Genomic DNA, 23,769 nt, shown 5'->3' on the forward strand with positions numbered 1-23,769 from the left:
AAATTGTGCAATAATTGTGCAATACACAAAACTGCAAATGAAATGGATATGTTTGGAAAAAATATGCATAAAATACATTAAAAAGCTTAAACTTAAAAAATGGATCTCAGTTTGATGAATGAAAGTTGCTGCATTCACAAAAAACAAGAAATCAAATCTGATATATTCATTCATCCATCTATATTTTGGCAAACTTAATGGGAGATTGGTTTCCTTCTATGAAAATCGGTACCAATAATTATTTCTGAAATTGTGTCTCTGCATCAACATTATTTATATTTGAACGTATTTATGCTTTTAACATTTCCAGAAAAACTGCCACATGGGATAGCAAAAAACAGCATGGAATATAATAGGACTGGTTTAAAACCTTTCACAGAATATACAGTGATGGTACAAGCATACACAGAGACAGAAAACAGCACACTCAAGGGGGATGAATGTATTAAGAATATTTGGACTCAGTCAGCAAGTAAGTTGTGAATATTTAATTGTGAATATTTAATTTCATTGTGAAAATATAATTATGGGGTAAGGTTATAACCACAATTATTATTATACAATTGTATCACAGCGGCCAGTTGTTTCACCGGATTTGGCATTGGTTACTAGTCAGGCCCCACCCAGGGGCCTAGGATGTCATAACGTATTTTCGTAATATGCGTGCAGATCCAAGCAGTGCGGCTTTTTGCATTTGACTGATGGGGATTTTGTCAATTTTTAACTGTTTCAAATGTAATTCCAGTGCTTTTGGAATAGCACCCAGTGTGCCGATTACCACTGGAATTACCACTGCTGATTTGTGCCATAATCGTTGAATTTCTATTTTTAAGTCCTGGTATTTCGCGATTTTTTCATATTCCTTCTATCACCTGGTATTGCAATGTCTATGATTGTGACCTTATTTTTCTCAACCAGTGTGATGTCTGGTATATTATGCACCAGTATTTTGTCCGTTTGTATGCGAAAATCCCACAAGATCTTGACCATCTGATTTTCAGTGACTTTTTCAGGCTGATGTTCCCACCAGTTTGTTGCTGTTTTAATATTATAATTTTTGCACAAATTCCAATGGATCATTTGTGCTACTTATAATCAGTCTGCGCAATTTTTTTACAGCAACTGAGTATGTGATCAACAGCCAACTCGGTTCTCCATTGTTTCATTGCCTTTTCAGTATTGATGTAATATTTTTGCTCATGCCAGTTGTTTCTAAGCATTTTATGATCCAACTATGTGGCCATGAGTCGAATGCCTTTTTGTAATCAATCCAGACCATATTCAAGTTCGTTTTTCTGTTCTTACAATTTTCTAATATCATTTTATCAATTAGAAGCTGATCTTTTGTGCCCCTGCTCCTTCTTTTGTTGCCTTTTTGCGCTACTGGCAAGATGTTGTTTGTTTCCAAATAATCCATCATGTTATCTGCAATAATGCCTGTGAGTAATTTGAAGGTTGTTGGCAAGCATGTTATTGGTCTGTAGTTTTCAGGTGTTGTTCCTTTAGTTGCATCTTTCTGAATCAAGTATGTTTTTCCAGTTGTCAACCATTCATCAATTTGGCCCTTTTGTAAAATTTCATTCAGTTGCCTGGCCAATATTGCATGTAAACTGGTCAGATATTTGAGCCAGAAACCATTTTGTATGTTGCTGCTGATGCCAAAGATTTTCAGGCATTTCTTGATCGGGCTATGGGGAACTGAATCAAATGCTTTCTTATAGTCTATCCAAGCCATGAACAGGTTGGTTCGTCTTTTCTTTGAATTCTTTAGGATTAGTTTGTCAATCAGCAGTTGGTCATTTGTTCCTCTTGAATTTTTGCAGCATCCTTTCTGTTTTACAGGAAGCAAATTATTTCTTTCCAAATATCCATAAATTTGGTTTGCAATGATACCAGTAAGGAGCTTGTATGTAGTTGGCAAACAGATGATTGGCCTATAGTTTCCAGGATCCTTTCCTTTTTCTTTATCTTTTTGGATCAAAAATGTCTTCCAGTTGTCATCCATTCATCATTTTCAGGTGTTTTTAAGATCTGGTTCATTTGGGCTGCCAATCTTTTGTGCACACTTGTAAGTGCCTTTAACCAGAGGCCATGTAACTCATCTGGTCCAGGTGCACTCCAGTTCTTCACTTTTCGTGACTGTCTTTGCACCATTTCTTTTGTTATATTCACATCTTCCATTTTATGCACTTTAGTAGAATCCTCAATCTGTTTGATCCATTTGGCATTTTTTTTTGTGTGCTTCTTGTTGTTTTCCCTCAAATTCTTCCAGAATTTCAGAACTTTCACTTTATCAGGCTTTTCATTTGTTGTTACTCCATCTCCACTTTCTAAGCTCTTATAAAACTGGTGCTGATTTGCTCTGAACTGTGAGTTTTCCTTGAGTTGAGTTACCCGGTTTTCATACCTTTTAATCTTTTCAGCAACGGCAACAACCCTCTGCTTCAGCTCTTCAATTACTATCGCAATCTCTTTATTCTCCAAACCGTATCTTGCTTCCAGGCTGCTTTTGACCTGCTCGTTCTTTAGCTGACCTTGCCTTAGGTTCTTCAAGTTGCTAGCGTCTCCACGAAATTTTTTGATCTTCAATTCCAACCGAATTTTCCATTTAGGCTTCCTCTTCTTGCCTGTTGTTGTTGTTGTTGTTGTTGTTGTTGTTGTTGTTATTATTTACTTTATTCATTAAACATGAAACTCAGCCAACTGAACATTAAAAAATGCATTACAAATACCAGTGACTGGTGCTAATGGTTGATACGGTTTGCCGTCAGCGTCCTAGGTATCAACCAAGGACCTTCTTAAAATATAAGATGTTCCGAGTAGCACAGTTGTTTGCAGCTCCGCTGGTGTCATTGCAGAAAGCTGTAATTTGTTGATGTATCTTGTAAAATTCTTGGACATGGTGCCAAGTGCCCCAATGACAATGGGTATCACTATTACATGCTTCATCCATAGCCATGTAGTTTCGATGGCCAGGTCGCGATATTTCATTATTTTTTTCTAGTTCTTTTTCTTTGACACTGGCATCTCTCGATACAACGATATCAATAAACTGTACACTTCGGCCCTCTACAACCATGATATCTGGCGTGTTGTGCTCCAAATGACGGTCCGTTTGTATTCGAAAATCCCACAAGATCTTCACTTTCTCATTTTCTATAACTTTTTCCACTTTATGTTCCCATGACTTTCTGGATGCAGGTAAATCATATTTTTTTACATAATGACCGGTGGATTAATTTAGCAACTCGGTCATGTCTAACTTTGTAATCAGTTTGTGCGATTTTGCTGCGTTCACATATTAAATGTGAAACAGTTTCGACTTTGTTATTGGAAAGTCGGCAGTTTGGGTTGTCAGTGGATTTTTGCTGTGAAAGACGCTCAGTTTTCAGAGCCATTGCCATTTTTAACCATCACTACATGATCTGTTGTAAGTTGAGGACTATTTGTAGCTTGTTAAAACAATCTCTCTGCCCTGCAAAGGAGCAAAAGAAGAAGAAAAATGGGTCAAACACAGGCGTGACCCGTCAAAAGCGCGGAGGACAAAATCGCGCTTGACGAAAGCGCGCATGTGACGTCATCACAGCGCGACGAAAAAAATTAAAAATTGAAATAAAATTAAAATTAAAGCAAGCCGATTCACATAAAGGTAAGGGTTAGGGTTAGGGTTAGGGTTACGGTTAGGTTAAGGGTTAGGGTTAGGGTTAGGTTTAGAGCGTTGGCGTTAGGTTTAGCGTTAGGTTAAGGGTTAGCGTTAGGTTTAGTGTTACGTTAACGGTTAGGTTTAGGGTTAGATTTAGGGTTAGGTTAAGGGTTAGGTTTAGGGTTAGGTTTAGGGTTAGGTTTGGGGGGGTTAGGGTAAGGTTTTAGCTTTATTTTTACATTTTTCGATCACAGTGCGATGTTTTCGTCGCGCTGTGATGACGTCAAATGCGCACTTTCGTCGAGCGCGATTTTGTCCTCCGCGATTTTGTGGTGGAACCAAACACAGGAGGCTGCATAAAAGAATTTTGTTTGAGTGAAACAGCAGCAACCCGTGAATTTCACAATGTCCATGACTGTCTCTCTCTTAGCCACGTCTTCACTTAGTGACCATTTTGCTTAACAGCTGATTGAAGTCATTAAACAAGAACTGCCTGAAATTGGGGAAGCATTCTGATTCCTACACTCTTAGCACTGCTTATTTTCTTTTAATGAAAACCATTTTAATTTTCAACAGAACCAAGTCCTTTGAAAGACTTTAGCTTAAACCTATCCAAGAAGGGACACAATATTGTAGATGCTTCTTGTATGGGACCAGATGAATTAAATGGACCCGAAAAACACTATACTTTAAAATGGGATGGCGATAATGAACAGACCAGCAAAACTTGCAAATTCGAAGTGGACAATCTTTCTTTTTTGAAAACGTACACTTTTTACGTAAGTTGCATTGTTCTAAACTTGAGACTGAGATTTTTCACTCCCCACCCCTCAAAATGCAGCATATCTGTCTGCTTATTCATCAATCAGCGAAGTCAAAATTTTGAGACAATAATGAATTAAGTTGATGCTCTGAATCAGTCCTTCATCAAACTAATAGATTGGGTAAAGTCTGATATGCACGCAAACCGAAATCATGGTTTGTTCTTGGTTAATCTGATGATTAAATTCAGGAAAGACTGTTCTGGAATGGGTTGCTCCAGAATTATAGGAGCAATACTAAGCAGTACAATCTATCATTGTCATTACTAGTTGTCAATTAACAAATAGTTTCCAGACCAAGTGTAACTTTTATTCCTTTGGTCAGATGTAGTAACTAAATCCTTATCTGGCCTGGGTCACCCTGCCACCATTTTTAAACAAAACTAAATCGAGTACAGTCAAATTGTTAATTGAATCAATTAATTAATTAACAGCCAAGCATCCTCAGTCATTTCCTTAAAATTAACATGTTTCTGGCATTGAACGTTTGGGTTGCAATTTTTTTTATAGCATCAAAGTTTTCATCTTCCTCATAAATGAGGGCAGGGTGAAATATATATTTTCTTATTTCTATTTTGTATTTTTGAGTTGATTCTTATATCTCATTAAGATATTTATATTCTTATAAATGTCTTAATGAGCTATACCGCAAGGTTTCATATGGTATAGCTTTCATAGAAGATTTTGGAAAATGTATACAACAGTTCATTTTTTGTGCATTTCAGATTCTACATTAATTATTTCTTTTTCCTATCAGGTCTCTGTTTTCAATGGAGAACATTCTTCAGATACAATATCAAAAACAATAAGCACCAAATGTATGTTAACATTTAAAAAATTCCTTTTAATTTACTGATTAGTTTAATTTGCTTACTGAAAACACAGGATGATAACAAAATGTTGACATTTCCTAAACCCTTCATTTCATTCATACAGATAATACTAAAGCTGTCATTGGATTCTTGGCATTCCTGATTATTGTAACAGTTGTGGCTCTGCTTCTTGTCCTGTATAAAATATACATCCTGAACAGAAAGAACTCAAGGTAACTTTGTGAAATGCATCCTTTTCCTCTCCTAAATGTGTATGGCAACAATAGGAAACTGCACCCTGGTCTGTCCTATTCCATATGCCTCAAGCAGCTTCTCTGTTGCAAATGAACTGTACAATTATCATGGTTATTGCATTGTAGAAAATGTTGCACAAAATTATAGACAGAATTCTTTATTATCATCACAATTACAGTGAGTTGCACTGAAGGTAGAGACCAACACCTTCCAGACTTTAACTACTGACACTTCCATATCCCCATCCCCTCAGTTGATTGATTTCTTTTGATTTTATGGAAGTTCATTGCAAATCTCATTTCCTGAGGGGCAGAATGGTTCTATACAGAGACTCCCCGACTTACAATCGCAATTGGGACCAGACTTTACATTGCAAAACAAGGTGGTTGTTAAATGTGCCCAATTTTATGACATTTTTGCTACGGTTGTTAACTGAATCATTGCAGAAGAGAATCACTATAGCTGTTAAATAAATCACACAGTCATTAAATGAATCCAGCTTCCCCCCCCCCATTGACTTTGTTTATTGGAAGCCAACTAGGAAGATCACAAATTGTGATCACATGACCCCATGACACAAGTGCCGAGTGCTGAATTTTAGATCAGGTGACCATGAGGATACCACAACAGTTGTGATTGCAAGGACGAGTCACAATTCATTGTTTTTCCAGCGCTGTTGGAAGTTCAAAAAGTCTCTAAATAAATGTTTCAAGTTGAGGGCTACCCGTATTAATATTTTGACTTTAATTTAGCTCTTAATACTCAAGTAATAATTTATTTTTAGAACTCATTTTTCTTTAACATTATTTGCAACCTCCTTTTAGTATCTAAAGTATCTTTTATGTACTTCTTTCATTTATTTACCTTTTCTTTTGGTTTTTAGTCTCCTTGGAACTTGATAATTTTATTTTTATTTTTAAAAGGTCAATGACCATAATGAACATGTACTTAAATTGAACATTTAGAAAGATGCTGATTGAATAGTTCAGTTCCAGTCAGCAAGTTTTCTTCCAGGAGATGACCTTTTATTTTTCTGTCCTTTTGGGGGGGGGGTTCCACACTTTTTCCCAATAAGTACCCAGATGTTTGTGTGTTTATTATGTACATGGAATACTATTATTTTATTATTATTATTTATTAAATTTATATGCTGCCCAATCCTGGAGGACTCCGGGCGGCTACATAGACCTTCCAACCAATTCTTGACACCAAGCGTCCAGATTGCTCTTGAATTAAGTGACCTGCCTTAACACAATCATCATATGGAGGTTTCGCCTGTTCAAACCGTGGCAAAAAGTTCTGAGCCATACATTGGAGCTATGCCTATCTTACGATCTGCTGTTCTGGGTCTTGTGTGAGCAGGAGGGGGGGATGACCTGCTCCTTTTCAAAGCTGGAGTAGCAGAATTAGAAAAAAAAAGGCTTAATGTTCTTACATTCTGATACCCGTATACATACTCATTAACATCTATTGAAAAATAGTAATATTTTGTTCTCACCATTCAGTCTTGATGGGGTTTTTTTTGCAGAGATGAAGAAGAAGGAGTAAGGCTTGTAACCAGAGGTAAATACTTAAAAAAATTCTCGAAAGTATGGGGATCCTTGAAATTGTACTGTGAAAGGTTTTTCTAGATGTTCATAAAGCCCATTGCCACATCTCTACCCCAAAGATGTCAAACTCGCGTTGTCACGTTGTCATTCCATGATGTATTCTGACTTTTCCCCCCTCGCTAAAATAGGGGTGGGCATGGCCAGCCTGTGATGCATCCGGCCACAAGTTTGACACCCCTACTCTACCCTGATGAGTTTTCCTTCCCTGCTTCTGAACTAAGGTGCAATAAAGGGAATTTAAAAAAAAAGAAATTCTAAGCACAATGTTGTCTCTTTCAGCATTCCTTCTTACACCAGTGGACACACGGTCTATATGTCAATGTAATTAGCACACCCTCATTATTATTGTGAAAATAACCATGAAAAGTGTGGGCCACTCTTTATCTTATTTGCTCCGAAATGAAGTTTTAGCTTTATTATGATGTCATTTTAAGCAGTGAACCTAAAGTTCATTTCAGCATAATTTCACATTTCTTTAGAGCCTTTTCAAGAGTTTCTAACACAAAGAACACATGTGCTAAACTAGCTACTCTAAAAGACTTTTTTTTCCTTTGTAAACGAGAACCAATTTCAATAAGACATAAAAATCATCTTGCTCTAATTCAGGCTGGATTGCAAATAGAATGTGGCCTGATTAGCATCACAAAAACTATACAATATGTGGGAAAAGACTAATTCTTTCCTGATCCTTGATCAAAACAAATTTCAAAGCCCTTGTAGCTACATAGGATTTTTTTTTTTAAAATGCAATTAGTACCATTGAAGAATGCTAAAAACAGTATCTAAAAGTAATTCCCATGTATAACCCCTGAAAAATGGAAGAAGTACAGGAAAAATGTGTGCTTCTTTCATATCAGTGTCCTCAACCTTGGCAGATGTAAGGCTCCAGAAGGAAAGATGGAAAAAAAACTGTTGTTATAAATTACAGTTCCATGACCATATTAATTTCAAGCTCTTTTTTATTCACTTCTCTATGGTTATTATGAAGGCTTAAATGCATAGGCTGTAAGTGAATTAAATGTCCTTGGATTGAATAATTTGGTAGTAAGTTTTAAAGCTTAGCTCATTGAATTCAGGGCAGCAAACCCATTCAATAATTTTGACACAGGTGCTCAGGCATGTATTAAATTGACAGTTTCATTATACCGATCAGAAGCAATGCACCTATACTTACCTGGAAGTGTTTCTACCTCTTTTAAAGATGATGAAAGACACATGAAGAACATAGACCCCATCCCTGCGGAGTTATTGTGGGAATCTTATAAGAGAAAAATAGCAGACGAAGGAAGGCTTTTTCTGGATGAATTTCAGGTTAGTATTCCAATGGGAAATCTAAAGAGGGTCTATGTATGGTCTTGGTGGTTAGCTTTTATAATAGATAGTTCCCACCCTAAGGGTCTCACGCATTTTCATTCTTTTACTCCCTTTCAATATCAGGGAGCCTAGAGCAGTGTTTTTCAACCTTGGCAACTTGAAGATGTCTGGACTTCAACTCCCAGAATTCCCCAGCCAGCGAATGCTGGCTGGGGAATTCTGGGAGTTGAAGTCCAGACATCTTCAAGTTGCCAAGGTTGAAAAACACTGGCCTAGAGGGGCACCTCTTGTCTCACCATCAAGAGACTTTGGATTCCATCCTAGATAGCAACAGATCTTTCTCTCTCTGGGTGCAATGAGTAATTGTCTGCTACGAACTCCGCAAAGGCATCAGGAAGGGCGGCTGGCCAATAAACACTCAATTCCAATGAGTTGCCCAGACCCCACCCCAAAGCAAGGGATTGCAGGGTCCCTTTCAATATCAGGGAGATTAGATATGTCTGAAGAGAGCTATAATAGTCTCTTCATAATAATCTGAAGTACGTATATGAAAAATGAAGATAGACATTCTTTATGTCTCCATTCAGATTGCACCGTTTATTTAATAGGCCTGGATTATTGTTATTTCAACATAGGTTTATTTAGAAATATATCCTGCTGATTGATTTGGGTCTTGTGCTAAACAAATTGAGAGACCGCCTTCTGCCAATTACCTCCTCGCGACCAATTAGATCATATAGATTAGGCCTCCTCCGAGTTCCATCTGCCAGTCAGTGCAGACTGGCAACTACGCGGAGGAGAGCCTTCTCGGTAGTAGCTCCGACCCTTTGGAACGATCTCCCCGTGGAGATTCGTACCCTCACCACCCTCCAGACCTTTCGCAAAGCCCTTAAGATCTGGCTATCCCGTCAGGCCTGGGGTTAAAGTTGTAACTCACCCCCACCCGAATGGTATGAATGTTGTGTTCTATTTTAATTATGTATTGTTCTTATGTGTCACTGTTTGTATTCCCTTCCCTATGAGTTGTAAGCCGCCCTGAGTCCCCCCCAGGGAAAAGGGCGGCCTATAAATAAACTTTAAAACTAAAAAAAACTAAAATGGAAATAGAAAACTGGATTCAGAATAGTTAGCAAAAAAAGAAATAAAATCCACCAGGCTTTCAGTAGGTCATCCTCTTTGTCTGAGTTTATAATGTGTTTTTTTTTTACCCAAAGTCTTTGGCACAGACACTTATTGTCTTTTGCAGAGCATTCCCAGAGTCTTCAGTAAATACCCCATAAGAGAAGCACGCAAGCCTTATAACCAGAACAAGAATCGTTACATCGACATCCTCCCATGTAAGCACATCATGCAAACATGAACCTTTCAACTTCCCCCCACCCGCTTTCAAAAACTGTAACAGACTAACAATATCGATTGATTGACATTCTCGGTCTTGATTTTTTGTTCCTATATAAAAAGATGATTACAATCGCGTGGAACTTAACTCCAGCCCCGGGGAGCAAGGATACGACTACATCAATGCAAGCTATATCGATGTGAGTGACTTTCATTTAAAATGCACAAACTCAGACAGAGTCTTCTAACTCTTAGACTGCGCAAATATTTGTTTTTTTCTGAGCCCATCCATACATGCAGGGTAATAATATATGACTTTCTATCACAGGGTTTTAAAGAATTGAAAAAATACATCGCTGCCCAAGGTATGTATTATCTTTCTGACTTTGAGTAGTACATAGAAATGAATTAATACAATCATTGCTACCTCTATTTTTTTCTGATTAGACCACCAAGCAGAAATGGTGGCGCCATTCCATACCACAAAATAAACTGGGGTGGGAGTTTCCTTCCCATTCTACATCATGACTCGCCCCTCCATTATTCTTTCTGTCCTGGAGATCAATGAGTTCCTTATGCGAATAAGAACGTGCAAAATAACCAAAGTTTTTAAGTTCCATGGATTTACCTTCAGCTGGTTCATGGCAACCATCACTAGGGATTAATTTACTCCAGTTCCATCAATTGTACAAAGACGATCAAGTATGTATCTAGCTAGCAGTCACATTCAGGGGGAAAAGTCAGGTTTAGTTGGTTGTTGTTAACCATCTCTAAGGATTTATTTGTGTGTTTGTTATGACCGCCCATTCCAAATGGCTCTTGGTAGCTTACAAAATCCAGAAAACTATTAAAATAGTTAAAAACATTTTAAAAATCAGGAGCCCTGAAATTCACTTTCTGAAAGATTTAAAAGATGTTTGACTTAGTAGCAATTAATAGTAAATATTTTATCAGTAAAGGAGAATATTTACAGCTCAGGACTGAAATAGGTTTCCTTGTTGTTATCTCAGCTTGGTCCAGCTCAGAGAGAAGCAAAGAACCCTCATATTTTATGTTGGGGTTATTTTTTTCACTTGGAATATGGTGTGTGTGTGTGTGTGTGTGTGTGTGTGTGTGTGTGTGTGTGTGTGTGTGTACATATATATATATATATATACTTTCTCCATATTCCAACTGAAATATATTTATGCATTTGAGTGTGTGTGTGTGTTTGTGTGTGCATGCGTGTATTATGTAGAAATAATATATAAAAGGAAAAACCAAGTAATTAAAAAAACCATAGAAACATTATATGAAAAAAAATATTCTTTTGTTGCATATAATATTTGTTATACAAAAACTGACAATATTTACATTGGGTTTCACTGTGATTTTGGTCTCTAGGTAACTCGTCATAATTAATACCACTTCATCTTCTTAATTTATGTTCTTTAATTAGAAATTATGCTTGATTAAAATAAATGGCATTGAGTGAAAACAATATAAAACAAATAGAGAAGAATAAAAAATAAACAGTTACAAATAAAACACAAAGGAAAGGGGAAAATAATAAAAATGCCAAACCTGTAGAATTTTAAAGTTATAATACAGTTTAAAAGTCTTAATGTGATATTATGTGCTAATTAAGAACAGCAATTTCATTTCTTTTCACATTAATTCAAAGGTTGCTATGGAATTTCAGCAAACTAAAATTAGTCTATATGAAATTGTGCAGTATTCTCCAATCCTGTCTGTTAATTGATACAAAATTAGTTGAAAGGCTGAGAGTCAACAAATTTTATTTAGCCAAATTCCAGAGTGTAGTACCCAATCAGAAAATACTTAATTGCCTAGATTTTGGGTACCTATATCTTGAAGGCACATAAAAAACTATCCAAACCATTTCAGTACAATCTACTTAAAACAGGTCTTGAAAGAACTTTGTAGTAGATTCTGCCAAATATTATTGATGTTTCAGATAAAAAGTAAATAGTTAGTGCACTATACATATATTACAGACAAATGCCAAATGCATTGAAATGACCTATGAGTCCTGTAAATAAAATTAAGTACATATCTGTGGATATTAATGAAAATTCCTTCTAATACAAGCATGTATTAGGAAAAAAATGTCACCAGAGCCAGATGCAGAGGTGGGTTGCTCCTGGTTCAGCCCGATTAGGCGAACCAGTAGGAGTGGCGGTGGGAGGCTCCGCCCACCCATCCAGATGCTTCTGCACATGTGCAGAAGCATCACCAGCGTGAGTGAGCGCATTTGGATTTGGATTTGATTTGGATTTGAAGTTTATTTGTATGCCGCCCTTTTCCCTGGGGGGACTCAGGGCGGCTCACAATCAAAAGGGGAGGGGGGGAGACAAACTTTTAACATATAAGACAATACATAATTAAAAAACACAACATTCATACCATTCGGGGGGGTTACAGTCTTAAGTGAACCTGTAGTAAAAAAAAAGGAAACCCACCACTGGTCAGGTGATACACAGGTTTAATAAATGTTTATTATTAAAATATACAAAATTACATGACTATACGAATATTTGCATGTGTGTTTCTCCCGTGCTAGTTCGATTTGGAGAAAGTAATGTTCTGCTAACCACAGAAAAAGAACACTTTTGCAAATATTCAATGCTGCGGAAAACCCAAAGAAGCTATGAGATGCGATCCATTTAGGGCTGGGGACAGGAAAATGTAGTGACATTTCAGGTGACAAATTAGCCCGTCCCTAATTATCACCTTGAAATGCTTCCTGTGATCAAAGCAATATTTTTGGCAGGTCCCAAGGAAGAGACCATAGATGATTTCTGGAGAATGATCTGGGAACAAAAAGCCACCATTGTGGTCATGGTGACTCGCTGTGAGGAAGGCAACAAGGTGAGCAGAAAACATCCATTGTGTTATTTATTCGTCCCTTTCCTTGAAAAAAAAAAATCCCACTTTTGAAACATCCATTATTCCAGTATGTCAGTGGTTCCCAAACTTGGCACTTTAAGACTTGTGGACTTCAACTCCCAGAATTCTCCAGCCAGCTCTGCTGGCTGGAGAATTCTGGGAGTTGAAGTCCACAAGTCTTAAAGTTGCCAAGTTTGGAAACCACTGCAGTATATCAACGGCTACTTGTAAGTTGACACAATTTGCTTAGCTGATTAATTTAGTATGAAACCTCGTTGCTATAACTTACCTGAAAGGATACATCATGGTCTTGAGGTTTTGCAGTTTGCCGTTTGTTTTATTAAGTGTATTTTAAGCGACTTAATCTGTTTAAGGGAAAAGGTGGTTACGAAACTGGAATGGGAGAAAGAGGAGTAGAAAATAGTTCTTACCTACGCTAATGGTAAATCTACGCTGGTATGGGGCCATAAAAAAAGATTTGATTTGATTTGAATGTTAAACTAGTTTCGAACTGCTGTCGTTTTTTTTCTGGTGTGACCTGTTTTTTTTATTCATGCTACCTAGAAGGCATAAAAGTGAACAACTATTTTAGTGTCTTCACCTGGCGTTGCCAAAGCTTGACCATTTAGCAATAGCAATAGCTGTTAGACTTAGATACTGCTTCACGGTGCTTTTAAAACCCACTCTGGTTTACAGAGTCAGCATATTGCCCCAACAATCTGGGTCCTCATTTTACCAACCTTGGAAGGATGGATGGTGGGGTCAACCTTGAGCCAGTGAGAATTGAACTGCTGGCAGTCGGCAGAATTAGCCTGCAATACTGCATTCTGAACACTGCGCCACCACGGCTGTTTTTAATCTAAATATATTTTGCTCTAGTCCATTGTGTAAAGGTGTCATTCGATGATATACCCAATAACAAAGACAAACTGAAAATCTACGCAACTCGTTAGGTTAGCAATAAAGCAGAATGGGTCTGTTCCACCCTGCCCAAATAGTTGAGCATCTTTGTATTTCCATAGATCAAATGTGCCAAGTATTGGCCCTCAATGGAAGAGGAGAGTGCGTCTTATGGGGACATTATAGTAAGCATAAGTGAACGCAAAGTGTGTCCGGATTACATAATTCAGAAGCTGCACATCAACCATGTAAGTAAGAACACCAAAACTTGTAAGAGTTTGGTCAATAATTGTAGTAAGTAAGGGGGATGACCTGTTCAGAACTGTTACCTTTCCAAAGAGGACTGAAACTTTATCTGGGTACTGAGAAACAAGATACTATCTGGAAGGAACTCAGGCAAATGACTTTCTGATTTACTGCATATAACAAGGAGATTTGCAACTATATCTAGTATTATAGCCTATGTCAATAAAGTATAGTTTTAGTCTTCCAGTGGAATAGATTTTCTCTCTAGTCTACCTGGTGGGGCTGATAGAACTAGATATTATCTATGAGACAGTTCATGTGACATCCAGATGATAGTTATAATATCTACATGGCTAGAATCATGAGGTGTGAACCAGTGGTTTACTGATTCATATCTCATTTTCTTTATCCTGCACCTACATATCTACTGTGTAAATTTTGCCCGGTTAGGGTTATGGTTATATTTACTGGATTATCCTGAAGAAGTCTTAACAAAAGTTACTGGGAATACGTGTTGATGGCATTTCATAATCTTATTCGCCTCTGGCTTGTGTCATACTAATCAATGATTGCTACATGGACCTTTTGATATATAACTGACATTAAACTGTCTTTTTTCCCCCCAGAGAAGAGAAAAGTCAGCAGGAAGAGATGTGACCCACATTCAATTTACAAGCTGGCCAGATCATGGGGTACCTGATGACCCCCATCTTTTGCTCAAGCTGCGCCGACGAGTCAATACTTTAAGCAACTTATTCAGCGGCCCAATAGTAGTCCATTGCAGGTGAAATAAGTTTTGCTCAATTGATCTTCCTTTACACAAGGGGTTAGATGATGCTGATAAAACCTGCTATAGTGATAAGAACACACATTTTTTACTAAACAATTTAAGCCAGTGTTTCTCAACCTTGGCCACTTGAAGATGTCTGGACTTCAACTCTAGAATTCCCCAGCCAGCATTTGCTGGCTGGGGAATTCTGGGAGTTGAAGTCCAGACATCTTCAAGTGGCCAAGGTTGAGAAACACTGATTTAAGCAACACATTTGCTTAAACTTTACTTAACAATTAAGTAAACTTTACTTAAACTTTACATTTGCTTAAACTTTACTTAACAATTAAGCTTAAACTTTACTTAAACAATAAAGGGATGTTATAAACGTGTAACTAGAGGAATAAATTTATCAGGCATCGAAATCTCTGTGAGTTCAGTTGAACTGATTTAAGGGCAGATCTCAGCATGTTTCCCATAATCTGACAATCTTAACAACAGCAGTTTGAATGATGCTTGTTGCATTTCCTTCTTTTTTTTTTACGATTGCGACAGTGCTGGAGTCGGACGGACTGGAACCTATATTGGGATTGATGCAATGCTGGAGGGATTAGAGGTTGAAGGACGAGTTGATGTATATGGATATATTGCAAAATTACGGCGCCAGCGATGCCTCATGGTTCAAGTGGAGGTATATTTTAAAGAGTTTGATTAATTAGCACTGCCTTTCTGTAATGTATGAGGTAATTGTCACCTTTGTTATATTGTGATATTTTACTTCACTTGCCCACAACTGTATAGATTTCTGCAACAACCATCGTAGAATTCAAAGATAAGAATTTGCTTCTCTCCAGCAAATTCTTTAAAATAGAATTCCTATTAGGTCAATTTAACATATATGCTATGGGCATTTTAAAGAATTTTATTTCATATAGAATATGGTGGGAGCCTGATACTCAACTGCTATGAAACTCATCTAATGAATTTTTGCCCTTGTATTCATCGTTTGTTTGGTACTCAATGCACAAGCTAGAACTTGTTGGTGTCACTGCTTTGTGACTCACTACCTTATTCCTTATGGGAAATTTTTTGGGGGTTCTCATCATTTTAGATACTCACCGTGCCTCCCCAAACCAATTAATGTTGAGTACCTAGGCACCACTGCATTTCACTTTGTGCAATGTTGAATTGATTCAATTACCAGTCCTGTTGTTATTGCAACTTTCCATTTCTGCCATTTACAAAATCTGCAATCCTTGGGTCCATTAGGCACAGTACATCTTGATCCATCACGCTCTGGTTGAATATGTCCAATTTGGCGAAACAGAGGTCTTTGTTTCAGAACTGCCCAACTATCTCAGTCAGCTGAAGAAAAAGGATCCTCTCAGTGATCCATCTCTGCTGGAAGCTGAATTTCAGGTAAGTAGAATGTCTTTCTCTGGCCCCATACAGAGACAGCCAGTTTAGTCTAGTGGTTAAGGCGCCAGGCTAAAAAGGAGCAAACTTTGAGTTCAAGTTCAGCCATGAAAGCTGGCTAGGTGACTTTACAACAAAGACCTTTCTAGCCCAATTCTCCTCACAGTGTTGCTATTGTGGGAAAATATGAGGAAGAAGGTGTGTTGGGTATGTTCGCTGGCTTGAGTTATTTGTGATAACAATAACAATAACAACAATAATAATGGGATATAATTAAGTGAGGCGGTGCAGTGGCTTAGCAGCTGGAAAGCCCGCAATCCAGGTTCAAGACAATGAACCTGGGATGCAATGGGGTGAGCTTCTGTCCTCACCTCAGCTCCTGCCCACCTAGCAGTTCGAAAGCATGCAAAAGCAAGTAGATAAATAGGTACCACTTTGGTGCGAAGGTAACAGCCCTTTGTGATGTCATGCTGGCCATGTGACCAGCATCACATGGCCTTGAAATGATGAGAACTGCCTCCTATAGTCAGCAACGATTAGCAGAGTAAAATCTGCAGGGACTCCTTTTTTTAATAAATAAATGAATGAAGTAAAATAAATACAGCAAATGACTGCTAAACTAACACTTTAATTTTAAGCAGAGGTGGGAATGTTAATACTCTGCATCACTGCAAGTTGGTTTCTGCTCATTTTAGTTGATCGGCATTTAAAATTGAGTAAACGTAGCATAATGGTGCGATATAGTTGAGCATTTCTGCTTAGCTATAACTTTTCTTTGATGCATCTGGTTTTTTTTTTAGCGACTGCCTTTATACAAAAACTGGCAGAATCAGAAAGCTGGTAGAAAACAAGAGAACGCAGAGAAAAACCGGAGTGCCTCAGTAATTCCATGTGAGTATTGCAAGAGGAAATCTACAAATCATATATTTTAACTAATCCAACTGATTTTTTTTAAAAATAGCATTACATTTTAAAACAATTTGCTTACACCTTTTATAACAAACTGTGTGGAAACTTTCTTTCTGCATCTTCTGTTCCTGAGAGAAGTCACACATTTCTCCAAGTAATTTGCAAAAGTAAAGACCCCTAAAAACATTAGCTTTTGCCTCAGTCATCTAAGCAATACAATTAATTGGGGGAGGGGGGAATCTATAAGATGAATGAATGCACTTTTAGTTCCTTTGGAATTTTACATCTCCTAGTTTTTCCCAATAACCTTGATTTGTTAATTAATTTTATATACACTTTTTATAAAGACTCAAAATGTTGTACAGGTTATTTCCTCCTCCTCCTCCTGGGTTTTCCCCAGAGTAACAACCCCTCTGAGATGAGTTGGGTTGAGAGTAAAGCGGCCCAAAGTTACTCTGTGAGTTTCCATGAGTAAGGATGAACCAGGACCTGGATTTCCTTAGCAATAGCAATAGCAATAGCAGTTAGACTTATATACCGCTTCGTAGGGCTTTCAGCCCTCTCTAAGCAGTTTACAGAGTCAGCATATTGCCCCCACAGTCTGGGTCCTCATTTCACCCACCTCGGAAGGACGGAAGGCTGAGTCAACCTTGAGCCGGTGAGATTTGAACCGCCGAACTGCAGAACTGCAGTCAGCTGAAGTAGCCTGCAGTGCTGCATTTAACCACTGCGCCACCTTGTTTCCATTCCTTCTGGCTTCCCCATTGACTTGTGGGAAGCAACCAGAGAGCATTGGAAATGACTTCATGTAACCATGGATGACCACCGCAGTGTGTCAGCATGGCAGTGCTGAAGGGGGCACAACATTTCCAAATCTAATCCTATGAGTGCAATGATCCTAGATTTGGATGCATTCTGTAATTTCGCCCATTTGAGGTACCTTGGTTCAAAAACCGTTGCCTTATAATGCCCCATTTCACCCAGTTGAAGGTTAGAAATAGACAGACATAAGAACTTTAGCAGTATATGGATAAATTAACATTAGCATTCTAAAGTTCACATGGAAACCCAGGAGGAGCCAACTCAGAGCTTACAACATAAATACTAAATACCTATGCTGACCCTTGTTTGTCAGGAAGCGGGCTGCTTCTTTTGTACTCAATGAAGGTGTGCATTTTCTGGAGTAGCCCAATAAGATTGAGTGGTGTTATTTAGTGGCCAAAGAATGAATACTTAGTTGTCAAGGAATGCTGATTGATTGCTGTAGAAGGAGAGAGAGAGAGAGAGAGAGAGAGAGAGAGAGGGAGGGAGGGAGGGAGGGAGGGAGGGAGGGAGGGAGGGAATGAATGAATGAATGAGAATTAGAAGAGTGGCATGAAATATCATGGACTCAAGTAGGCATGCCTGATTACCTGGAACACCAATGAAGAATCCAGCTTGTGTGATTAAAAGAATTATTTGTATAATTTCTTCTAGACTAACATGACTGATAAGCTGCCATAGCTTTTGTAGTGGTTTATGACTAACTGAGATGTGCTATTAACTCCTACGAAGCTATTTGACTTGTATGTTCCGACTATCTTGTGATCCAGATGATTACAACAGAGTGTTATTCAAACACGAAGAAGAAGGGAGCAGAGAGTGTGAACAAGACGTCGATTCGTCTGACGGGGATAGCGATTGTGAAGAGGAACCCAATAAATACATCAATGCCTCCTTTATACCCGTATGTGTACTTGATTCATTTTGCCACTGCCAGAGGTCTCTGAAGTCACAGTTGCTTTCCAACTTAAAAAAAAAATCATTTAATGAAAAGGCATTTTTCACAACATAGAAAATGAAAATGCCCTTATAAGATTTCTTTGCATGGAGGTAAAAAGTATCTCTTTTCTTCCCCTCCTACTTTCAATGGATATTATTATTATTATTAATGTACGGCATTGCTACAGTTTTCAGGAGACCACAATGCCGAGGTGGCACAGTGGGTAGAGTGCAGTACTGCAGGCCACTTCAGCTGACTGTTAGTTCTGCAGTTCAGCGGTTCAAATCTCACCAGCTCAGGGTCGACTCAGCCTTCCATCCTTCCGAGGTGGGTGAAATGAGGACCCAGACTGTGGGGGGCGATATGCTGACTCTCTGTAAACCGCTTAGAGAGGCCTGAAAGCCCTATGAAGCGGTATATAAATCTAACTGCTATTGCTATTGCTATTGCTAATGCAGAGTAGTAGTTTGGCTTGCCAAGGTGCTCGCCTGTTATAGGAAATGCTTGCAAGCTTCCTAAGACGCCACAGGAAGGTGAGCTGGTTTCACACCAGAGGGAAAGTGGCTCTTCCTGCAGTGTCAACCAGGCAAGCCCTCCCCCCCCCCTGCCTTCCTGGAGTTGCCTCACAAATGGACAATACAACTGGGAAGAGCCATCAATCTGACTGCCTGCACAGAGCACCAGCTCGTCTCCCCACCAAAGTGGTACCTATCTATCTACTTGCATTGAACATGCTTTAAAATAGTTAGGCAGATAGAAGCTGGGGGGGAGTTTCAGGAGCTCACCCTGATAGATAGTGCTTGGGCTCAAACTGCTGGAGACCATCTCCAGCATCATTAAGCCACTGAGCCACCATGCTTCAATGGATACTTATAGATAATGTAAAATCATATGGATCGGTATATATTCCTTTCTTGTACTTTGCATCAGGAATTAACTAAATCAACAGAGATTTGCCTTTGTTTGTTTGTTTTATTTGATTTCTCCCAATTGCATGGATGATCTTTAAATCAAGTTACCAACTACTGGGACACGGTGGCTCAGTGGCTAAGACGCTGAGCTTGTCGATCAGAAAGGTTGGCAGTTCAGCAGTTCAAATCCCCAGCACTGCGTAACGGAGTGAACTCCTGTTAGTTGTCCCAGCTTCTGCCAACCTAGCACTTCAAAAACATGTAAAAATGCAAGTAAAAAAATAGGAACCACCTTTGGTGGGAAGGTAACAGGGTTTGGTGAGCCTTCAGCGTTTACTCATGCCAATCACATGACCAGGGTGACGCCTTAGGACAGCGCTGGCTCTTCGGCTTTGAAACGGAGATGAGCACCATTCCCCCTAGAGTCAGGAACTACGAGCACATATGTGCGAGGGGAAGCTTTATATTTATCAACTTTTAAGTGATGTCAGGCAGTGATTTATCTTTCATTCCTTTAATTTATCATGTATTCAATTTATCTGTATTGGTATATGTAGCATATTTTCATACTATTGGTTTTTAATTTTTTAATTTTTATTTTTTTTAATTATTGAACAGAGTTACTGGGTTCAAAATGGAATTATAGCAACACAAGGACCACTCCCAGAAACAATAGGTGACTTCTGGAACATGGTTTATCAAAAGAAAGTCAAAGTTATTGTGATGCTGACAGACAATCAGGTGAGCAAATTTATTTCTCCATAGTCAGACTGTGATGTTTCTGTTATGGAAAAATGCCAATTTCAATTTTCTAAACCAAACCCTGTAGAAATACCCTTACTGAAAGCATGATTGTAAGCATTTAAGTATTTTTATTTATCAAGAAATATGTGTTTAGAAAAAGATATTCGGTATGTTATAGTGTTGAGTTCATATATTAGTTTAAAAATGCAAACTTGGGTTAATTTAAAAAACTAAACAAACTTCTCCCTAAATATCATCCACAATTCAAAATGAAATATTTTGGAGCTATCTGGCCTTTCACATTTACATTAGTATTTACAAGAATTTGTGAAAGAAGCATCCATAAATTTCATCTAGGCAATTCATTTCTAGTTTTACTCAGCCTGGTTTCCTATTTCTCCCCATACCTCTAGTTTTGCATATCTAAATAATAGATCTGTGCACACAAATAGGGCTTCGTGCTACATGACTAAATTATGTTTGAAAAGATCTTCAGTGTTTATGTCCTACGATCCACTTTGTGACCTTATGAGAAAGTGAATGGCTGTTTTTTCTCAATGGAATACCAAGTACGTCTCGAATTATGACCACCATTGCGATGATCAGAATTTCCCTTGCTGAATAAGGTTGTTGTTACGAGAGTTGCACCTGATTTTACAACCTTTTTTTGTTGTTGCTATGATTGTTAACTGAATCACTGCAGTTGTTAAAGTGAATCAATCAGTTGTTAAGTAAATCTGGCTTCCCCAACTGACTTTGCTTGTTGGAAACTATTTGGGAAAGCTGCAAATGGCAATTACAAATAGTCCTTGACTTACAACCACAATTGAGCCCAAACCTTTTGTTGTTAAGTGAGACATTTGTTAAGTAAGCTTTGTCCCATTTTATGACCTTTCTTGCCACAGTTGTTAAGTGAATCACTGCAGTTGGTAAGTTAGTAACCTGATTGTTAAGTGAATCTGGCTTCCCCCCCAACTTGCCAGAAGGTCACAAAACATGACCTTGGGACGCAGCGATCGTCATAAGTATGAGCCAGTTGCCAAGCAGCTGAATTTTGATCAGATGATCAAGGGTCAAAGATCATAACTGTAAAAATGGCCGTAAGTCACCTTTTTCAGTGCCGCTGTAACTTCCAACAGTTGCTAAACAAAATGATTGCAAATTGAGGACTTACCTGCATGTTGCTCTGATATAATTTGGTTCAAGGCAACTCATTTGAACACAGACGGATTTGGTCTTTCTTCAATTCTAGGAACTCTGTGCACCGTATTGGCAAGAAGACAAAATGACATATGATAATATCACCGTTGAACTAAAGGACAGCAGCCACAGCCCCAGTTACACCACGCGTGCCTTCGACATAAGTCACGTAAAGGTAAAGGGACTAATTCTTCATCCTCATCTATCTTGTCTCTGGCTTCTCTGCACTTCTAAAGTTTTATCTTCCACTTCCTTTGGTGTCCCTCTTCCTTTCTATACTTTATTAATATCACGAAGCAATTCTGGGTTTATTCTAAATGCTACAACGCTATAGATATTTTCAAACATTGAACTGATGGAGATACGTAAACAATATTGAACTGATGGAGATACATAAGAGCCGAGGTGGTGCAGTGGTTAGGGTGCAGCACTGCAGGCCACTTCAGCTGACTGCTATCTGCAGTTTGGCGGTTCAAATCTCACCAGGCTCAAGGTTGACTCAGCCTTCCATCCTTCCGAGGTGGGTGAAATGAGGACCCAGACTGTGGGGGCAATATGCTGACTCTGTAAACCGCTTAGAGAGGGCTGAAAGCCCTATGAAGCGGTAGCTAAGTCGAACTGCTATTGCTATTTATTTTAATGCACACAGCTTGGAGACAACCTATAGTTGTTCCAATGATTTAATGTAGCATGTAGGAAGAAGGCATATTTCGCAACCATTCTAAACCTGATGCTCTTCAGCTGTGCTAGACTTCAAGTATTATGATCCAGCCAACCTGATGAACCTTGACCATATTTTCTGGGGGATTCTAATGATCTCCAACATACTAGGAATGTATCTTGAGTTTAAACCAGGATGTGGAGTCCCTTCCCTTCCTTCCCCCTTCCCTAGCCTATGTATGATTGTTTGTTTTTTTTGCAGTAATTTATTTTTATGTTTAAATAATTTTATTTTGTTGTGCCTCTTTCAAGTATGCCATTTCAATATGGTTGAACCCATGAACAGTAATAGAAACAATAACAAAAAAAGCTATGAGGATTGACCTGTTACTAGAGAAAACAAAAGTACAAACCAGCAAGTATTGGATCCAATCAGGGACCAGATATTTAGTCTTCCAAGCTTTAGGACTCACGATGGAGTCCATCCTCGGGGAATTTCTTTCTAACTTCACTCCAACACATCCCGCCTGAGAGAATTTCCCTGAGGATTGGCTCCAGCATGAATCCGAAACTTGGAAGATTAAACCTCCCAGTAACCGACCCAGATCAGATTCTACAACTAAATCTTGGTACTTATGTATTTGCCTTCATTAATTTTAGAAACAGCCTAGTCAATGAGACATTGGAGAACAGGTCTGTGAGAGTCACCTACATATTAGTGCGAAATCCCTCTTAAAAGTTTGTGTCATTTACATCTAGTTGCAGGTTGGTGTTTTTCTTTATGTGAAACGTTGGATTGAGGAGAATTCTGTCTCCATTGCAGGCAGAAGATGCCCCCACACAGTGACAGAAATGTCAACTCGTGTTTTTATTTGACAAAACTGGAGCAAAGCACTAAGCAATTAAACACTTTCATAACCTCAGGAAAGAAGCTCAGAGCTCCTAAGGTTTTAGGTAGTTTTTTGAGGAAGCCTTAGTGGGGTCTTTTGCTTTCAGCGGCAAATGTCACCATTTGGGTCAGCCTTATGGCGGACTTTCCGGGTTCGGATATTTTGATCTTTGTCCATGTACAAGTAAACATGTGTAGATTGTCTTGTTTTGGCCTTTGTTACAGAGGAAAGAGAGCAGGAAAGTCTTTCAGTATCAGTACCATAAGTGGGATAGTTCTGATCTCCCAGAAACCCCCCAAGATTTAATCACCATGATCCAGAATCTCAAACAGAAGTTTTCATCCCAAGATGGAGCTGAAGCGCATTTGATCAACAAGGGCAAGAGCGTCCCACTTGTTGTCCACTGTGGGTAAGTACCACCTTTAGAGGTATTTGGACATGCTTTGAGGTGTGCCTGTTACATATATAATGCTTTCATCTTTATAATGGAGTAGGTGCTAGTCGTAACTTATAAAGCCCTTCATGGTATTGAATCTGGGTACTTGAGAGACCGCCTGCTGCCAATTACCTCCCACAGACCCGTCAGATCGCACAGGGTCGGCCTCCTCCGGGTTCCGTCCACCAGCCAATGCCACCTGGCTATTACCCGGGGGAGGGCCTTCTCTGTGGCAGCTCCGGCC

The 23,769-nt window shown here is 38.7% G+C and overlaps 1 protein-coding gene across 1 annotated transcript in view; it reads left to right on the forward strand.

Annotated features, from left to right (window-relative positions):
- Window positions 1-23,769, forward strand: part of PTPRC (protein tyrosine phosphatase receptor type C) — a 90,931-nt gene that overhangs the window by 61,929 nt on the left and 5,233 nt on the right. The window contains exons 10-28 of the mRNA XM_087719172.1: window positions 311-472; window positions 4,220-4,422; window positions 5,222-5,282; window positions 5,401-5,509; window positions 7,060-7,094; window positions 8,343-8,452; window positions 9,702-9,792; window positions 9,917-9,993; window positions 10,122-10,158; window positions 12,567-12,664; window positions 13,705-13,830; window positions 14,455-14,612; window positions 15,153-15,288; window positions 15,867-16,016; window positions 16,814-16,904; window positions 18,515-18,648; window positions 20,214-20,336; window positions 21,592-21,714; window positions 23,314-23,498. Of these exons, the coding sequence (XP_087575298.1) occupies window positions 311-472; window positions 4,220-4,422; window positions 5,222-5,282; window positions 5,401-5,509; window positions 7,060-7,094; window positions 8,343-8,452; window positions 9,702-9,792; window positions 9,917-9,993; window positions 10,122-10,158; window positions 12,567-12,664; window positions 13,705-13,830; window positions 14,455-14,612; window positions 15,153-15,288; window positions 15,867-16,016; window positions 16,814-16,904; window positions 18,515-18,648; window positions 20,214-20,336; window positions 21,592-21,714; window positions 23,314-23,498 (2,209 nt within the window). The remainder of the gene's footprint in view (window positions 1-310; window positions 473-4,219; window positions 4,423-5,221; window positions 5,283-5,400; window positions 5,510-7,059; window positions 7,095-8,342; window positions 8,453-9,701; window positions 9,793-9,916; window positions 9,994-10,121; window positions 10,159-12,566; window positions 12,665-13,704; window positions 13,831-14,454; window positions 14,613-15,152; window positions 15,289-15,866; window positions 16,017-16,813; window positions 16,905-18,514; window positions 18,649-20,213; window positions 20,337-21,591; window positions 21,715-23,313; window positions 23,499-23,769) is intronic.

The sequence above is a fragment of the Thamnophis sirtalis genome, unplaced genomic scaffold, assembly GCF_051295495.1.
Source record: "Thamnophis sirtalis isolate CommonGarterSnake01/CBP01778 unplaced genomic scaffold, rThaSir2_p1.2 scaffold_7, whole genome shotgun sequence".
NCBI classification, from domain to species: Eukaryota; Metazoa; Chordata; class Lepidosauria; order Squamata; family Natricidae; genus Thamnophis; species Thamnophis sirtalis.